The 19,600-nt window shown below is 37.3% G+C and overlaps 1 protein-coding gene across 2 annotated transcripts; it reads left to right on the top strand.

Moving 5' to 3' along the window:
- The first annotated feature begins 16,089 nt into the window (after window positions 1-16,089).
- six2a (SIX homeobox 2a) lies at window positions 16,090-18,959 on the top strand. 2 transcript variants are annotated; one of them, XR_014029025.1, is made up of 2 exons: window positions 16,090-17,154; window positions 18,430-18,564. XR_014029025.1 is itself a non-coding variant. In XM_081350302.1 (2 exons), the coding sequence occupies exons 1-2, from the start codon at window positions 16,478-16,480 to the stop codon at window positions 18,737-18,739; spliced, it is 870 nt and encodes a 289-aa protein (XP_081206428.1). In that variant the 5' UTR covers window positions 16,096-16,477; the 3' UTR covers window positions 18,740-18,959. The 2 variants fall into 2 exon arrangements, 1 of the variants encoding a protein (XP_081206428.1); XM_081350302.1 differs by having other exon boundaries at window positions 16,096-17,037; window positions 18,430-18,959.
- The last annotated feature ends 641 nt before the right edge of the window (window positions 18,960-19,600 follow it).

Consider the following 19,600-nt stretch of genomic DNA (forward strand, 5'->3'; position numbering starts at 1 on the left):
AATGATCTCGACACCTTGCTCGTCCAAGTTACAAGGAGTTTGGCTGGTACACCGCCTTGTTAATGTCCACTTTAATAAGTGTTTCGGTAGCACCCGCCTCAGAGGGCTTGAACAGATGCTGGCCAGCAGGTCAAGCTGCTATGAAGAGACAGAAATTAGACAGGCAATGTGAAATAATGTCTGTGACTTAAGACCTGTGTGAGAATTGTTCAATTTTCAGATTTATGCGTTTATTTAAGTGAACATTAGTAAGATTGCAGATGCGATGTAACAGAGGTAGCGACATATTTTTCTTGCATATTGTGAAGTACATCCGAGTGAAACAGATTATCGAAAAAGAAAAAAAATGAAAGGAGTAGACTTGGTTTAATCCATCTGTTGTTGGTTGAATGCTGATCTGAATGTGAGCTTGCAGTCTATGTATTTGAGAGGACTAAATGATTGAAAAAGGTTTGGCACACATCACCACAGAGAAGTCTGAATGCATGAATGAATTGTTCAGAATGTGATCAATTATAAAATAAAAAAATAAAATAAATATGGCTAATTTTCATTTCATGCCGACTTGATTTGCATACACTAAAACTCTCTTTTTGTTTCAATCAAGTTGCAAATCTGTTAAACCTTTTCCCCAAAAAACTTTTAAAAAATCAGCATAGCATAAATGCATGTAAAAAGTACCATTCAGAAACCATCATGTCTTCACGGCCTGCACAGTTAACACCATGTGTTTCAAAATTGATCACACTCCATTCAGAACCTCAGGATGTTTAAAAATAGCCACATTTGGTTAATTGGTTTTGCATCCTAACGATGTTCAAATTACATGAAGAGTACAAGTACTATAAATTAGAGGAGGAAGATAAAGGCCAATGAGAATATTCTCTGCTGAGATCTGAGTTACTGTAGCTGAACATGTACACTTTGGAACACTGAAGATATGACAAATATCCATATGAGCAGGAAAATCTTCTCCAGCCAGTGGAGGTGCCTTTTGAGAAGAGTGGAGCTTTCCTGAAGTTCATAAGGCATACAGAGGCTACTTCTGCTGTCTATAGTAACATAGCATGTGATGGAAATATTTTTACAGAATTTAGTTTTTGTTGTTTATTTTTACAATTTTCATTCAGCGTGAAATACACTACAGCGCATTCAGGATGTTTTGATGTGCTTATTCACATCCAGTTTTTTTTTTTTTTCAGTAGTAAAAATACATTTCCTCAATTGATTCTACATTGTCCCAAAACTATATTAATATTGTGTGCAATTGATTTATTTGTTACCAGCATCCTACTGTAATTTATGTTGATTAATTGTAGTGAAATGTTTTGGGCAATGTGATTAATTAAGACTTTGTGATAAACTTTCATCAAGATGTCTTTTCTCAAACTATGGCAGTAGTTCGCTCCAGTATTTTGTTCCGTCATAAGTCGAAAAAAGATTTTGTTGGTAATAAGGTTTACAGTTGCATTTTTTGTAATATATTTTTTGAGAAACGTCCCTATCAGTTGAGAAAAACTAACTAATATTTACTGATGCGTGCTACACGTGGAGTCATCGCACCTGTCTGAGCCAGGCATGTTTGATACCTTGTTAAGCTGTTCTTTGTTGTGGATGGGACAGGTAGTGTCAAAGTGTTAGCTGACATTGGATGAGCAGCAGATGGCCTGTTATCTCTGTGAACTAGAACTCTGTTGCTCTGATCACTTTACAAATACTTCAGTCCACCCACTGAGTTGGTCACTCAAACTGAACATGAGCTGATAAGATAACATTTACCGCCAGACAAGCTGTAGGTTGACCCTTGTGTTGAATGAACTAGAGCAGCAATGGTAAAAAGAGATAGAGGGGGACCAAAAAGAGATTGAGAGAGTAGCTGCAGTGGAAAAATGTTTTTATAATTCGAACATCGAGATGATCTGAATACTGAATGAGCCATTATTCATATATGGGTTAGTTTATTTCAATAGTCCTCTTTAGACATTCTACTAACTATACAGTAAGTAACTTCACAACTGTCAACGAACTCATAATTTGCACCTACATGTCAACTAACTCTCATTAGAGTATTAGTAGACTGTTAGGTTACAGTTAGGGTTAGTAGAATAAGTTGGCATGTAAGTGCAAATTAATGAGTTAGTTGACATAGTTGCGTAACTGTAGTAACTTTTTACATAAGTAACTTTTCAAGTAGCCTGCATGTCAACTAACTCTCATTAGAGTATTAGTTGACTGTTAAAGGAGAACTCCGGTCAATTTTAACATTGAGCTCATTTTTTTGTAAATTTGGAGTGCTGTCAATACAGAGAACAACGACAAAAATCGTTGTTGCCTACACCGTGTTATCCTCTTTTTAAAATTTGCACCCTGTTGACTTCAATGGGGCAAGTTTTAAACAAGCTTTTAACCTCTTAACATCCTTGATGTGTCATTACAAGTGCCCAGCCAATGTGAGTGATTCCTTCAGAGTGAACACGGTGAATCTGACTGCAGTAGATGTTAAAGATATTAATAAAAATTATGTTATTTCAGCCAGCGCACATACCTGTATTTTCTTCCTGTTTTCGGTCTAAGTCCATAGTAATCGATTGTCGAGTTCACGCGGGTGATCATAGGTAACTAAACCTATGCGCGTGAACTCGACAATCGACTACTGTGGACTTCGGCCGAAAACAGGAAGAAAATACAGGTATGTGCGCTGGCTGAATAACATAATTTTTATTAATATCTTTCACATCTACTGCAGTCAGATTCACCCGTGTTAACTCTAAAGGAATCACTCACATTAGCTGTGCACTTGTAATGACACATCAAGGATGTTAAGAGGCTAAAAGCTTGTTTAGAACTTGCCCCATTGAAGTCAACAGGGTGCAAATTTTAAAAAGAGGATAACATGGTGTAGGCAACACCGATTTTTGTCGTTGTTCTCTGTACTGAGAGCACTCCAAATTTACAAAAAAATTAGCTCAATGTTAAAATTGACCGGAGTTCTCCTTTAAACTCACTAGAGTTACACAGTTAGGGTTAGTAGAATAAGTTGACATGTAGGCTACTTGAAAAGTTACTTATAGTCAGTACTAGAAAGTCTGTTGAGGAGCTTAGAAATAAAGTGTTAGCAGATATTAAGCACACTCTACTAATACTCTAATGACTGCTAATGGGCATGTAGTTTCAAAATGACTTATAGTTAGATTGAATGAAAGTGCTAACTTAGTTTATATTGTAAAAAGTCGTGAGGACATCAGGCTGTGTTTCTGAAAATGTTCTGTTCTATGTTCTGGTCTTCATCTCCAATTTATTTGTTGAGTGCTATTAAAGACTAAGTAGATGGGGAGGCTTGATTTTCTGAACAGGTTGATAAAAGACAGAGACCAGCCGAGCAGAAGGGTGAAGAGTGCTTTTTCTTAGCATTGTGGGGACATTCCCGCAGTTCAGCTTTAATTAAGCAAACCGCACGAGCGACTAAGGAACAATGAGACATCTGTGTGCTTTTGTGATTCTGCGGTTAAAAACCACAACCAGGAGCAAGTCTGCTTCAGTGATCGCAGGTTGCTGTTACATAGATTCTAAAGCCATGTAGGTGTTGCCATACTTGTTTAACTGAGTCACCGAGACGTGATTCACAATTCACAGGCCGAGACAGTCTGAGAAAGAATGTGACGATAATGGCCAGCGGTTCCTGTGCTTGTGAAGTCTGTAGAGTAGATATGTACGCTGTGTAAAAGATGGGTGGATGGGTAAAATCCAACTTGTTTTATGTCTTTGTGGTGGTCAAAACTATTTTTGATCCAGTGAACTCCTAGAGACCAGACTGAACGCTGATGACAGGCCCTAAAGCTACGACTGCTATTTATTACCGCTGTAGCATTTCAGCACTCTGGTAAAGTGAATGTGAGCAGGTAGAGCTCAAAAATGTATCATCCTTTCACTGATAAAACAACAGAGAGCAGAAACAGGGCGGCTATAAATTGCAGATTGATTCCAGACCTGGATTTTATAGTCCAACGGTTATAGAATATCTGGTCAGCGTGATTCTGCCGTGCCCCGTCTATTATCCAGATGACCAAGTCCCATAAACCGACTTTTCACGTAATACTTCATTCTTTCTTTCATGACAGATTTTTTTTTTCTTTTCCTGGGTTTATCCTCTTTTTCCTTTGCTGTCCCTCTAGTGGGATCAATGTTCTGTATTGACTTAGGATTTTAAAATCCTGCCTTTTGTTGCATGGACTTTGCTTTTATTACAGGATGGGTCTCATTTTACCTATCAATCACTGAGATGTCACAACAGCTCTGAGCTCTTTAGCCTTCTCAGAGAGAGGGCAGGAGGAGGAACTCCTTTAGGCCAGGATCAAGACCAGACACAGAACATCGCTTTAGCTCTCTCTCGCTTTTCCCTCTGCTCTCAGTTCACGTGAAATGTGCATTGCAATGGCATTCGTATTGGTTGTCTGTTCCTATATTAGTTGCTTACTAAGTAAAATAATCGTTTTGCATCATTCAGGTCTTTTACGTGTGAAAGTTGTAAGTTGCAATAGTGAGTATTATGTGTCATAGAGTGTATAACTTCATCTCAATACATGTTTTTGGAATGAGATCCTATGAATTAAGTTGAGCTTTCATAAATTGAACTTGACTCGCCAATAACCCCCCCCCCCCCCCCATTCTGCCGTCAGGTCGACTGCAGGACAAGCCCCTCTTGCCAATCAGGAGAGACTGATCTGACTTAGTGTTTTGCAAAAAACACAAACGGTGAAATTCATACTTCAACAATGTCAGCTTTCCTCCGCTTGCCTGTCACTCAACGGAAAAGGCCGCAAAGCTTCGGTTGCAGCCACTGAAAAAAATACAGATGCTCGAAAAGAAGATCCTGTGTCATTTCCTGTTCCTTCATTCACTTCCTGACCTTTTCTGTGATCGGCTCTATGTTACTTGCCTTCCCACCCTGCACCATCTGGTACTTCCTGTGCCCGGTGCTGGCTTGTTTGGTGTGGCGGTCGCCTCTGATAACCTGACGGAGCGAGTCGCTTGAGCTTTTTGCTGGGCAAGGCGCCAGCCTCCTCTCCACTGAACCTATGTTTGACCGAAAGCATGAGGAGCGGGTGTTTTTTTTTATTTCTCTTGGAGACCTCACTCAAAGGCCGGTTCTCACTCTGTCTAACCTGCACCGAGGCCTTTCGCAGCTCACAGAACAAGCCCTGACAGAACAAGCCCTTCTGTATGCAGAGAGTCTTGCAAAATGTTGTCTTTTTAAAATGTGCAAATCAAAGAAACAAAATAGATCCTGTCTTTAATAAATGCAGCATTGAAAGCTGTGGCGAATTTAAAAGGTGAAAAACAGGTGAAGGCCTGTCTTCATTAAATTAGTATTGACACACATAACCCTCCATTTACGCTTTTCTCAACTAAGTCAATGTCTTCCTTTCCTGTTCCAAGCAGTCCTGAATGATTGAATTAGTGACTAGATTAGACCGGACAAAAACTACAAATCTGCTGATCCAAAAGCACTTTAAATGCTTATTTCCAGAAAGGACACTTCAAAGAAACCACTATTTACTGCTCAATTCTTTATTTTAAAACAACAACAACAATAATAATAAATGTGCATTATTGTTGATTCAATTAAAATGCTATTTGATTTGCCTTTTGACTTTTTTGGCTGTAATTTAAAAATCCACATTGATTTGGTATTATTTTTTTGAAAATGGCTCTGTTCTTGAGTCTAAAAATCTTTTGTATAATTGGTGGTACTTACACTGTAAGCAGTGCAGGATTATTAGGATTATTTTTTTAGACATATTTACATAATTGATAGTCCTATCTTGCTGCAATCAAATTGGTATTTTGAAGATGTAATCTCAAGGAAAATAAATGTAAGGCATATTAATGTTGTTTTAATTAAAGCACAAATTAGTACCCTTTACAAGCTCACGAAAACAGCACCAGGCCACGCAAATAACACCCTTGATGCTACAAATGCCCACGACTGCAGTAAACACTCTTACGCCCCTTGAAAAGAACCGAGCATTAATGAGTTTGCCAAAGCGTCAAACTCCAATGTTGTGTTTGCTTTTCCGCTCCATCAGGGAATATAAAGTTTAAGGGCCTTTCGCTATCAGTGACCCAAGTAGAGGAGGCATTTGTTGAAGAAGTGGCTGTTTAATTGCGGAACCGCAAGGCTGTGCAGAAGGTTGCTAATGCGCCTCTGAACAATGACACCTTTGGAAGTACAGTTACAGGAGAACAAGGCCCCTAATTTATGTCAGCACTATTGCAGGGTTGAATTTATTGACGGTAATGCAAGCTGGTGAGATCTGCTTAAAAAGCCCCAAGGCCTCTTATTATACAACTTGTCTGTCTTTCACACTAACCTGAACTGTAACTGTAGAATCTTAGCTGACGTGAAGGACATATGGCATCCAAAGAAACCATTAGAAGGACAGTACCCCTCTCGCTCAGAGGAACGTTAATGAACCCAACGCCCCCCTTCCACACTCATACTGTTGAAGTGTTGCTAAAGTTAGACTGTGCATTTTTATTAAGGGAACTGTGGAAGTCATTTGATGGAAAGTGAATGCTAATTTTCTGGTCGCTTAAGGATTATTATTCAAACACGGGGAGAGGAAATATCAGGATGGAACTGGAGAACAGGACGAATGCAGAAAGCATCTGGCCTGTAACCGAGAGGTCAGCTGGGAAAGCCACAGTCCCACATACGCGGCTGGGTGTATATATATTGTTTTAATGTGCAGGCCTGCACTCTGTCTGCATACACTTTTTTTTTTTTTTGAAAAGTGATTTCTGTCAAGGGTTAAGATGAAGACGTGTTCTATAGGCATGTTGACTCTGAACCCCTTTGACCCTCTAAAAGACGCAAGAATGTACTAACTCTCAATAATTTCACCTTTGTGTTTTACTGCAGTGGTGGGAGAGGAACATCCAGCTTTATTGGCCATTAGAGGCCCTAAAATTTACCCAGTACCAGTCACTTCGCTTTGAATATTAAAGTTCCTCTCAGAACCTAATCAGGAAGCATTGGGCATCCATTTCATATATTCGTATCACATTAGAGGTCAACCTCATTGTGACTGTGAGGTTATCGCAACAAATACAGACATGTCGATACCAGTATTGGTTATAGCTTGTAATCTGCCGACTCAACAGTTCTGTGAGGTGTAACTTACTACAGGCAATGTAATCAAAGCCATAGTGTCTCTAGAGGACAATATTGATATTTTGTAAATAGTATCCACACAAGTGTAAAAGCCATATACCGTTAAAAGGATAGATCACCCAAAAATGAAAATTCATTCATCATTTTTTCACCCTTGTGTTGTTCAATACATCCTTGGAAAATAAAATAAGATATTTTAAGGAACATTTTTAACTGTTTTTGTCCATACAATAAAAGTCAATGGGGTTTAAAAATAACACTGGACCCCACTGAGTTTCATTGTATGGCCCGATTTTATATTCTACAGAAACAAGAAAGTCACCGACGTACAGTTTTGGAATGACATGAGAGTGAGTAAAGGATGACCAAATTTACATTTTTGGGTGAACTATCCCTTTGGCCTAGGCTTCTGAACTCTGTGCTGTAACTGTACATCTCCTCTAGTGCAGACCAAAACCTTCCCCCATTCTTCACAGGACGCCAGGAAGCCTCTGAACAGCTGCTTAGACACTTGTCTGAACTGAGTTACTGCAAGGTGCCTTTCTTTCTGCTTTTATTGATAATATTACTGTAGTTGATGTAAATATGGCTTTGGCGTAGTATCTTTATATCAGCATGGGCCACGGCTGGCCGGCAGACCAAAATCATGACCCCCGTTCCTCTCTCCCTCAGGTGAGGCTCAGGCAGGGGTCTGCAGGAAGCCATAAGCATGCTGGGCAACAATAAATATCCAAATGCTCCCCTTTCATTTTTTTATATGCTTGTAGTTGATACTCGGTCATAGCTTCATACGAGAACATAAATAACTCCACAGGCTTTATCTTGAAGGGCTAGTTCACCCCAAAATGAAAAAAGTCATAATTTACCCACCCTCAAGTTGTTCCAAACTTGTATGAATTTCTTTCTTCTGCTGAACATAAAAGAAAAATGTTTTGTTGATGGGACCAATTGACTTCCATAGTATTTTTTCAGCAACTGTTTGGTTACCAACATTCTTCAAAATATCATCTTTTGTGTTCTGCAGAAGAAAGAAAGTTTACATTCAAGTTTGAATACAGGTACTTTTTAAATACAGGTTTTACGTTTAAATACAGGTTTGGAACAACTTGAGGGTGAGTAAAAGATGACCGATTTTACATTTTTTGGTGAGCTACCCCTTTAATGAATCATTTAGGAATTTTTCACACAGTGAGGATTTTTATGTGTGGGAGATAAATAATATAGATAAAAATAAATAATTTTGCTTGAGATAAATTGTACAGGCATTATTAAATCTTACTTGAAATTAATTTGGAATGTCATATTCAAATTAAACATTTGTTGCTCTTTCACAACTTTCTTAAGTGCCTTTCTTTAGTGGAGGATCACAAAATTATTACAATTATGTTTAATTATCAAAATAGTTTCATTTTATCTTGATGGTCCCTTTGACACATTCTATTGACTACTGTATAAGTAACGGTACACCTACATGTCTACTAACTCTCATTAGAGTATAGACTCAGAGTAGGGTTAGAATAAGTTGACATGTACTTGCAAAGTTACTTAAAGTCAAAGTACAGGATCATCACAATAAAGAGTTAGAGTATTAGTACACTGTCTGCTTAATATCTGCTGAGTTAGTTGACATGTAGTTGCAAAGTTACTTATTGTCAACAGAATGTTCAAAAGGGACCATCAAAATGAAGTGTTACTATTAAAATAAATTCTAACGGGGTAAACAGAGAATATATTATGTGTAAGGCTGCTGTTCACTCTCTCTTCTCTAGCATATACAGACACTTCTTTCTTGCAGTGCACCATCTTACAACCATCAAGCCTTTTATCTGCCCTGACCTGTGGGTGTAAAGTCCTCTTTAATGCGTGACTGCTGAGGACACTTGTCTAAACGTCTGCTTCAGCTGCCATGAATTATGATGGCAAAGTTGTTGTTGTCCTGCACAGTATCTGTGCTACTGTGCTTAGTAATGCACGACTGCATTGTACAATGAACGATGTAGCTGCTTCCTCTTTATGATATTAACAGTTTGAATTGGTTGGATTAAGTTGTCATCTGATCAAAATGGAGGAAAACAGGCATTTTATGAAATCTGTCACCAACGTTTGACATTTTTCTGCGCATTTTTGTCATGGAACAGTTGTGTAGTCTGCTTGAAATCAAATTGAAATCAATAGAAATCATCATTGAAATCAGTGATTTTTTTTTTCCAGGTTGTGCTTGCAAAATAACTAACAAAGAGGGCAGTATAGTTACACAGTCTGTGTACCAACCACTAGCAAATGTCTTAATGTTAGCACATGAATGAAATTAACAGTTACCATATAAACCATGGTAATATTTATCACATTAACAATATAAACGATTCGACAAGACATTGTGTCCATCGTGTACCAGTTTTGCTTTATTATGGAGATTAAAAAGAATGTAAAAGACTAAGGCTATGCATTTGGTTTATGTCTATACAGTTTTGTGAAATATAGTCTTAAGATTTTACATTTCCAGATTAAAAACAATTGCAATTAAAAAAAAAAACTTTGCACAAGAAAATATTTTGTAAAGTTGTAATCATATCTATGATTCCAGAAGGTTCCAGTTAGGTGAAAGTTAGCTGAAACATTACAGACTGACTTTCTCCTCTGGAATGGACACATGTAGCCATCCATCAGCTCTGTGTATTTGAGGGTATACGTGCATGAGTCTGTGGGTGGCCTGGACTGATGGTAATATTGAAATGTGTAATCAGTTGACAGTAATTCCACTGTCCCCAAGGAGACGCTTCTCCAGCACATCCACACACACACACACACACACACACATTGGGTTTCCATGTTTTATGGGGATTTTCCATAGACATAATGATTTTATACTGTACAAACTGTATATTGTTTCCTATAACCCTACACCTAAACATAACCCTCACAGAGAGATTTCTGCATTTTTACATTTTCAGAAAACATCATTCTGTAAGATTTATAAGTGGTTTTCCTCAAGCGGACCAAAAATTATTTCCACACAAGGTCAAAAATCTCTGGTATTACTGTACTTGTGGGGACATTTCACACAACCCAGAACGTATAGTTTACTAGGACCACACACACACCTACAGCCAAAAGACGTACTTGTGAAAACCACCTGATTGATATTATTATAAGCAAATGCAAACACTGAAGTAGGCTTGTATGTTTTGTATATTTAGACAGGCTGAATGTATCCTTTTTAAAATATATACTGTATATTTAGTAGGCGTAAAATAGTAGGTGTGTTCTATTTAATATTTTTTTAGGAATAAATACGTGCATACATGTTGTTGCATATATGGTGTGTTTAAAAATATTATCAGACATTTTTCATTAGATTAAGTTGTCTTTCATGCAATGTAATCAGAGATATTTAATTGATTTAACTAAGTGTGCTTATTCTGACACACTTTACTTTAACATTGGCATATTTTTTTTAAAAGCATAGAGTATTTCAACAGTTTATTTAGTTCTATATTCAGAAACTGAGGTGGCTTTAATAAACAAATAGTGTTATATTTAATTTTTTTAACCAAATTATTTTCTGAGAGATAACTTTTTTTCTTGCTGACGTCATGGAAAATAAAATCGCACATTAAGAATGTTTAAAAAGAAAGTTTGTCATTATTATAGTCTCATATGCTTTATTGCCTCGGAGAGCTTTATTGTGGTCTTGTCTCTTATATTTTCATTTATATTTATTGTATTAATTAACAACCAGGTTGTGGTAAGTGATAAAATATGTAGGCATAGGTTAAAGTAATGCCATAACACACAAGAAATGCATGAAATACTTGCATATCCTGTTTTGCACCTATTTTACAAGTGCAAAACAGCAGCCATCAGACCTTTCTTTCAGTGATCTTGGTGTTGATAGAAACCTGGAGAAGTGCGAAACATGGGAAAAACTGAGGCAAGCAATATGAACATATGTTCATACTCTTCAAAAGCAGTTATATTCAAACTGGGCAAAAAAAAAATCTCTGGAAAAAGCCTCCTCTGTCAGCATCAACCAACAGCCACTTTTCAAAGGTCAAGTTCTGTCAAAACACAGTTTTATGCATCTCCCTGATCACACTTAGTTTACCATTTTATTAAATATATTTTCCAGTCATTTGTTATATCACGTTTTCCAAGACAGAGATGCATATATGAAGTTAAAAATAACTATCAATTAAATTCTGTGACCTATGATCTTGCTACTAATCTATGATTCTTGCTACTGTGCAATAGTGAGGCAATAGTAAAATGCAATAACATCAATCACATTGTAAATGTTCTATCATAGACAAAGATTAGCATTTTACATGCGTTTCCTTAACCTGAAAGTCTGTTAAATCGTAGTCATGTACCGAGAGCCAACTATATATAAACGTTTGTACACACATCTAACCAAAATGCAAACAGTTGCCATGTAATCTTTGCAATATGTGATTTCATATAGCCACCTTCTACAAATACAGCAGTTTTTATACTATAAACAGGCAAAAATACTTTATTATAGTTACAGAAAATGTATATATAATTGCTTTTAAAATGCCTTGTCTGGGTAATTTCATCAAGCACAAGCCATAATTGCATTAAATGCATTTGGAAAAATAGCCAACATTAGAAAAACATGATATACCTTCACATAAGGTATAAGGATCACACCATCCAGCACAACATTAATGTGTCATGAGACAACTTAATTTTATATGCATTCAGCTGTTTTTTTATATATATATAAATTCAGTCATGTAGTCCATTGTAAATCACAGAATGTATCTGCACAACTTTCTGATTGTTTTATAGTAATCACAGTAATGTTACAGTAAGCATGGTCCTTAGGGACCTCTGTAACCAATGCACACCTCTAACACTTCATAACAGCAATATTATTACTGGTATCAGGTAGCCTAACATATGATGTATTAAATATTAAACTATCATACTTCACACCACAATGTTAAAAAAATATATATAAAAAAATAAAAAGCTTCAGAAAAATGTATGTTTTTGCACGCACACAGCCCAAGCAGTGAGATTCCTCAAATACTTTTCTATTAATTTTCTGTAATTCATCTTTATAAAACTATAAATTACAAATTATTGACTAAATGTTTTTTTTTTTCATAAATACTGTCCTACAATATCGATTGAAATGTCAGCATTGAATTAGCTGCCTTGCTATTTATTTCACTTGTATGCTCCAGTAATTATATAATTTACATTCAGAGGATTTTAATATGATTAAAAACTTTTATGCATAAATTCGTATGCTAATTTCTCCGCTGCCGTGCTCATTATTTTATCATGTATCATTTCTGCTATTTTCATAACGAATTAAGCTTGATATTATTTTGAGCTAATCTTTCATTTGTATATCTGCATTCTTGAGTTGAGAGACTGGCGCAACTGGCGTTTCAAACTAATCAGAGAGACAACCAATGCCACCGCTCAGACGCGCGCACGACAGTCTCCTGGGAGAACACAGTCACAGTAAGTTGTGCACCGATAAACCAGACAAATTTGTAATAGTTCCAAGTCAAGACAAAAGCTAGTTAAGTGTACAGGAACAGCCAAAAATGGTCAAATATGTTGCATACATCACCAATAATCCGTTACGCCTCCAAGCCCGCATTTGAAGAAACGCACTTGTTGCATAGATGGCAACATCATCGTTCTTATTAAGGATCTCATCGGTCTACAATAGAAAATTATCTGGAGCATATACTAAATTTCGTTACCAACCGAATCAAATGTACATTAATTGTGAGAGTTTTAATATGTTTAATAGGGGGTGTGTGCTGTATGTTTCGATTTATGTTTTGGGCTATGTCTTGAACTTTGATAAAATACTAATATGTATCTATTTTCGAAATCTAGTAATCATCTCCAAACTGAAAATTACTGGCAAGTAAAATGTGCTGTAGTACTGATCTTAACAGTATAGTCGTTTTTTGTGCATTAATGCATTGTGGTCATCAAATGCAAGTTCAAAATGATTATGTTCCATACACACAACCTTAAGCATTATAATTTAAAAGGGTAAACAAAGAAAATATCTTTCTTTACAAATAGCAAAAAATGGATCAGAAGTATAAAACAAGTAGCAATTCTGAAAACATAAGAGACATTGTGTGTGCACTTGTTTTAGTCACTATTGTATCATATAGGGCCTATAAATTCTCTCTTAGTCTTTGTGTGTTTAGAAGTTGCCTACATTACTAGGCTTCCTGTCTCGTGATTGATTGCATTATGCACACTTAGCCTATATCGACAAGGTGTTTTTTTTATTATTATGTATAATGTATCTATTCGCGCTGAAACGTTATTTCAATATTTAATTACGACGGGTGTCTTGTTTTTCTTCCACCGAACCGCACATTGACACCACAAGTCTGGGTTTAATTCTTTCTATTCCCGCTTAACATGACATGTCTGAAAGAATGTAACTCATCAGGTCTTGTGGTGCAAGCCACGGAGCAGCCGCGCACTGCCGCCACCCTGCGCTTTCCAGAAAGGAAAAAACATCTTGCAATAATCAGTCCAATTAGTGGAGGTCGCGGCTGCGCGCTCTCCGGTTAGCTGTGGGAGGTTGTCAAAACAGGGGGCGGCTATTAGACGTAACGCGATCCCCATTCATCAGCATTGTAATAATCACCATGCAGACGAGCAGCGCAGGTCCTTCGAAGTTCTGATCAAAATGATCCGTGGAAACAAGCCGTTTACAAACAGTGTCAAGGCGAGACGAGTACCTTGATTTGGCCTGTCAGTGACATCCCCCCCCCCCACCCCCCACACACACAGACACAGAAAGCATCCAAAATCCTTTCAGTGTGTTTTCCATTGCTTCACTGTACTGTTTTAGTTTAATCACAAATGTCACAAATAGAAATAGGTAAAATACCTCAATTTGTGACACACTGAATAAGTTCACTATAGCCTTGGGTGTTAAATAGATGATCATTTTATGTAAATCAGCATTAATTGGTGGAAATAGTCTTAAATTCGCTGTCATCAACAAACATCAACTGGAATGATCCACATTGATCAGGTAAGGATATCAAAGTAACGAAAGAAATGTTTCCTCACAGCAAAGTGCAACTTAGGCGCTATGCATTCATATCAATTTCCAAGGGCAGTGGCTGTCTCCGAGGTTGGCATTAATAGCTTTGCTTTTATTTTTTATTTTTTTTATTTACTCACTTATCAGAAGATCAACAACAGTAATTTACACTAATTGCGTACAATTAAACATTTTAGCTGTAATCTGAGTGTAGATATGGCTAATTCTATATTTTATATGTTGGGTAATAATAGCAATAATAATTGTTGTTGTCAAAAAAATGTAAACAATTGAATTCAAAAGATTCTAGTTTTCTTGATTTAGGGCCTATCAGATCACAAGAATGTATTCAAAGTGCGTCACAAACATTGATTACTTGTTTATCATTTATTCGTCAGAACTTGCATCGAACGTGCAGTATAGATATTTAGAACCAGTGTAGCTTGCGATTGTATTACGCAAAATTGCCAGTTAAAAGGGTGGATGGGAACTTTAGCACTGTAATCTTTCCACGATAGAATGTTAAAGCGTTGACGTGTTTTGAATAAGTTTTGAAGTCTTTTTCACTCACAAGCCACATCACAGGCCTTCACTGCACCAGTGCAGGATAAAACTGCAAAGACAGTAGACCTTAAACGAAGCAATTTTCTCTCTCTCTCTCTTATAACAAGACTGGCATGTCTCAACAGTGTCAGCTTTTTTATTTCATGTAATATATGATTTTGCTTAACTTTCTTGTGGCCTCAAGAATCCTTGAGTTGAAATCAGAGTGTTCCTGATGAAAGCAGAACTTTGTTTCTGTGCCACGGTACACGGTGAGTTAAAGTTCAGTCAACAGACATGGACTGATGATATGCCAATAATGGTGTGCGTAACAGGCATCATTAAAAGATGCGCCTCTCCCTCTCGGAGCTATGACACATTCGCTAAATATGTTTTAAGAAAAACAATGTTCTATAGCCTTGGTTCATAATAAGTATACTTCGATAACATCTTATACTTCGATTAACTTTAGTCAACAGCATTTTTAATAAATCTAAATTGTCTTACCGGCACAATCGTCCCTCGCAGTGTTTCCTATCCCTATGATCGTTGTTCATTCTAACGTGTATCCTTGAAACCCGCTCTATACTTAAAAACGCCCTCCAACCCTGTTCAACTCTAGTCCATAATGCCTGGCATCCACGCGTGTGCACATGGAGAAACATACCCCCCTGTTTATCTTCAACAACTGCTAAATAATGCATAACACGGGACAACTAGTCCGATTAAGCTACTGAATTGAACAGAAAGCTAAACTAAATAGATAAATGTAGGCCGGACGTGCTTGCAAAACTATTGTCATATTGTGATTTTCTTTTATTAGCCTATATTTGATAGCAGTAATGATAATGTCCTGCAAAAGAATTAGAGAGACTTTGTGAATGATTTCTGAGAGTTCCCCAAACGTTTAAATAGTTTTGGTGTTACAAAGTAAAAGGTTTGCATAGGCAGGGTAAATTGTCTGCTTATGGTCACTCACTTATGGACTCCGGGTCCTTGGTTTGGAAAGCGTCTGGAGCGCAATCCTGCTCTGACACTCTCCTCTCAACTGCTGCTACCTCACTACCTCACAGATCAGCGCTCTTTGGTTGCTAGAAGTGTCTGTCAAACCCCCGGGTAAAAAAAAAAATGTAATATACAGGGAAAGTCGAGGCTATATTTCGATGTCGGTGGGCGGGCTCAAAATGAAGGGAATAATCTGTCAGCCAGCCCAAGGAGCCACCTCAAAGCATATCAGGTTACTTTGAATGACAGCGTAACCATGGCAAATAATTTGACTAAAACTATTGTCTTATCCTCATCATCCCCGGGTCAGATAACCAACCAATCACAGTTCACATAATCGCTTTTCTTGCCAGCTTAGAATAATATTATTAAAACAAGAGAGCGAGGTCTTTCTTCGGGAGTGCGTTATGCTGAAACGACATAGAAGAGGTGTCGAGAGACTCGCGCTGGAGGAACAACTTTCTTTCGTGTGCTTTAGATGGATATACGGTGTATTATGCTTGCTTGAACGGATCTAAAGTGTTGTGCCTCTCTTCGTCAGGAGTGGGATTTGATTTCGTCTACTCGAGAAGTCGTCCGAAAAGTTTTGCCTCCAAAGGGTTTACTTTAAATCTGTTGAAGAACTGTCGCTGTCATCGGTAAAATAGACACAAGTAGAAAAAGTGGACGTTTATTCGTGACAAACCATGTCTATGCTACCAACATTCGGCTTTACGCAAGAGCAAGTGGCGTGCGTCTGCGAGGTCCTTCAGCAGGGTGGAAACATTGAACGTCTCGGGCGCTTTTTGTGGTCTCTGCCGGCTTGCGAACATCTCCACAAGAACGAGAGCGTGCTCAAAGCGAAAGCCGTGGTCGCTTTTCATAGGGGAAATTTCAGAGAGCTTTATAAGATTCTCGAGAGCCACCAGTTCTCTCCGCACAACCATCCGAAGTTGCAGCAGCTGTGGCTCAAAGCGCATTATGTCGAGGCTGAGAAGCTCCGGGGCCGCCCTCTTGGGGCTGTTGGGAAATACCGCGTCCGAAGAAAGTTTCCGCTCCCTCGCTCCATTTGGGACGGCGAGGAGACAAGTTACTGCTTTAAAGAAAAGAGCAGGAGTGTGCTGCGGGAATGGTACACTCATAACCCCTACCCTTCCCCGCGGGAGAAGAGGGAACTAGCAGAGGCAACGGGGCTAACAACAACACAAGTCAGTAACTGGTTTAAAAACAGACGTCAACGCGACCGAGCAGCGGAAGCTAAAGAACGGTACGGGTTTATAGTCTGCAGCTAAATAACTGTTTATTATTACTATGTGTTTAAACGTATTTAGAAAGCATTATTTACATGGAATGCATTCATTCATGCCGTGAAATTAAGCCAGAGGTGAGTAGCTATAATATGAGAAACTTGCATAAAAGAAAATTTCCTTAGATAGCCACAAAGTCAAATGTCATTTGTTCTCTAGTTCTGTTAATGTCACATTATATAATTGTTTATCAATAGCCTACAATTTAATTTTTGACAATATAAGGCCTACTTTTCTCAAACAACATTTTTAGGCTATATCCGTTTCTAAAAAAAAATATATATATACACAAAACCCGTAGTGTGTGTATTATGGTGTAATTAACTTTAGGGGAAATCGTCCATTTTTAATTAATTGGAATGTTCTTCGAATTGTAAGAGTGATCTATACTAGGATTCTTGTTTAGAATGTGTGCAGTTGCAATCTCCTTCTTAACGGGTGTCTTGTTTCACCCGCAGGCGAAGTAGTCAAGTTGAAACCACATTGTAAACCATTAAAAAATATCTCGTACGTTTCCCGATTCTTTATCCTTAATTAATATTTTATGAAAGAACCTTTATTTGACAAGTTGTGATTGAAAATCAGTAGCGGACACGGTTCTTAACCTAGACGATTTAAACCATATTAATAAATGATTAGGGCCTATCCTGCATTAGCTCGATAATATGCTTGAACGTTTTTTATTGTAAATTATTAATATCGACACGAATTAGAATAAAGACACATACACACAAATGTACACCAATCGTTTATGCCCTATATTTGTGTCAAGGGGTATATTCTCTATAGCCTAATTCATGGGCACATACTTTTTAAAAATGTCCTTTTATTTTATTGATTTTAAGATGCTTTTTCCTAACACAGTATTTACAAAAATATTTCACACCTACATAACCAACCCGCTATCTTCAACTTATAATAATATGAACTGTTGTTTTATAATTAAACGAATTTACCAATTAGCCTGTGACATTTTTTAATATTATTATTATAAGAAGAAAAAGATGTTAACCACATATGTTAATATTTGTTTGTTTGTTTGTTGCTCTTGCAATGTCAGATATACATTTTAATTATAGCTTCATACACTAAAAAAAAAAAATAGCTGCCTTAAATTAAGTAAAATGAACTGGGATGTTTAAGTCATTTCAACTTAAATTACATGACTTGAAAAATTAGCTGAATCTTGTATAACTTGTAAAAAAGTTGAACATTGCTTAACTTATTTTTATTAAATAAAAGCAATGTAAAAACACATGTTGTCATAACTTATTGATCATATACATTTTTTTATAGTGTATAGTTTTGAATACTGAAGCTCTAACCCTAACTCTACATTTTCATTTTCACAGAGAGAATAATGAGAACTCGAACACAAACAGTCACAACCCATTAACGTCTTCCATGAATGGAAATAAGACTATTTTAGGAAGCTCGGACGACGATAAAACGCCGTCTGGTACCCCAGATCACACCTCGTCAAGCCCGGCCTTGCTCCTCACGTCAAACTCCGGACTTCAGTCCCTCCACGGCCTCGCACCTCCACCTGGTCCCAGCGCCATCCCAGTGCCTAGTGCTGATTCCGTGCATCACCACCACCATTCATTACACGACACTATACTGAACCCTATGTCATCAAACTTGGTCGACCTTGGCTCTTAAACATGTGGACCCTTCCAAAAGGACGCTTGTACGTGAACGTTTAGCGTAAACATCTCAAGACACGTATAAAACTAAAACAAAAGAGACAAGCAATGGACAAAGAGAGTCATGGATGTTTGTCGGCTGACCTACTTGCAAAGCTGATATGGAGGGCCTTGATAGAGGTATTTTTCTAGAATGTAATGCCATGATCTATTGTTAATAAACATGATAAAAACGTCTTAATTGTTGATATCAACATTATTTGATATCGTTATTAATTTAGACTGCAATTGACCCAGGAATCCTCAGTCGCATATTCCGTTTGTTTACATTTGAAAAATGTTTTAAAGGCCATTCATCGTTTCATTTGAATGGGATTTCGTTTAATGCAATGCTTTAATACCAACGACTATGGGGCATCTCTTCGTTTTTATTTGTATTTTACTTTTGGAAAGCGACTGCATGTAACCTTTGGGATCAATAAACAATAAACTCCAAACTCATCATATAGTTTCATTCATATACCCTTAACAATAAAATCAGATGCATTTACCGAGCAAAGTAAATGTTTGAATTCTTTTGTTTCAGCCTACGTGCTGTGCAATGGTTTGTTTAGCAGGTGTCCAGATTTGATCGTGAAACCCTGTTTACTTTGACATGCATTTGGTCACTTGGTGGTATCGAAAGTTAAACTAGTTTTAAATTGTGATGTTGATTCAATCTTACGATTAGACTTTTGGAAGTTCCAGTTTTTTGACGTTATAACAGTTTATGCGATGATGGTAAACAAATATAAAGACAAAGTATTTGACCCACTGCACTGATAGTAGCTTACTAGCTTTCAGACTTTGAAGTGTGTATATATATTGGCCTATGCTT

This window comes from Scardinius erythrophthalmus (genome assembly GCF_964197995.2).
Source record: "Scardinius erythrophthalmus genome assembly, chromosome: 21".
NCBI classification, from domain to species: Eukaryota; Metazoa; Chordata; class Actinopteri; order Cypriniformes; family Leuciscidae; genus Scardinius; species Scardinius erythrophthalmus.

Excerpts from the sequence above, each read along its gene's own strand:
- six2a (XM_081350302.1), top strand. The coding sequence starts at position 16,478 with ATGTCTATGCTACCAACATTCGGCTTTACGCAAGAGCAAGTGGCGTGC. Across the intron at positions 17,038-18,429 it reads GCAGCGGAAGCTAAAGAACG|AGAGAATAATGAGAACTCGA; the intron begins GTACGGGTTTAT and ends TCATTTTCACAG.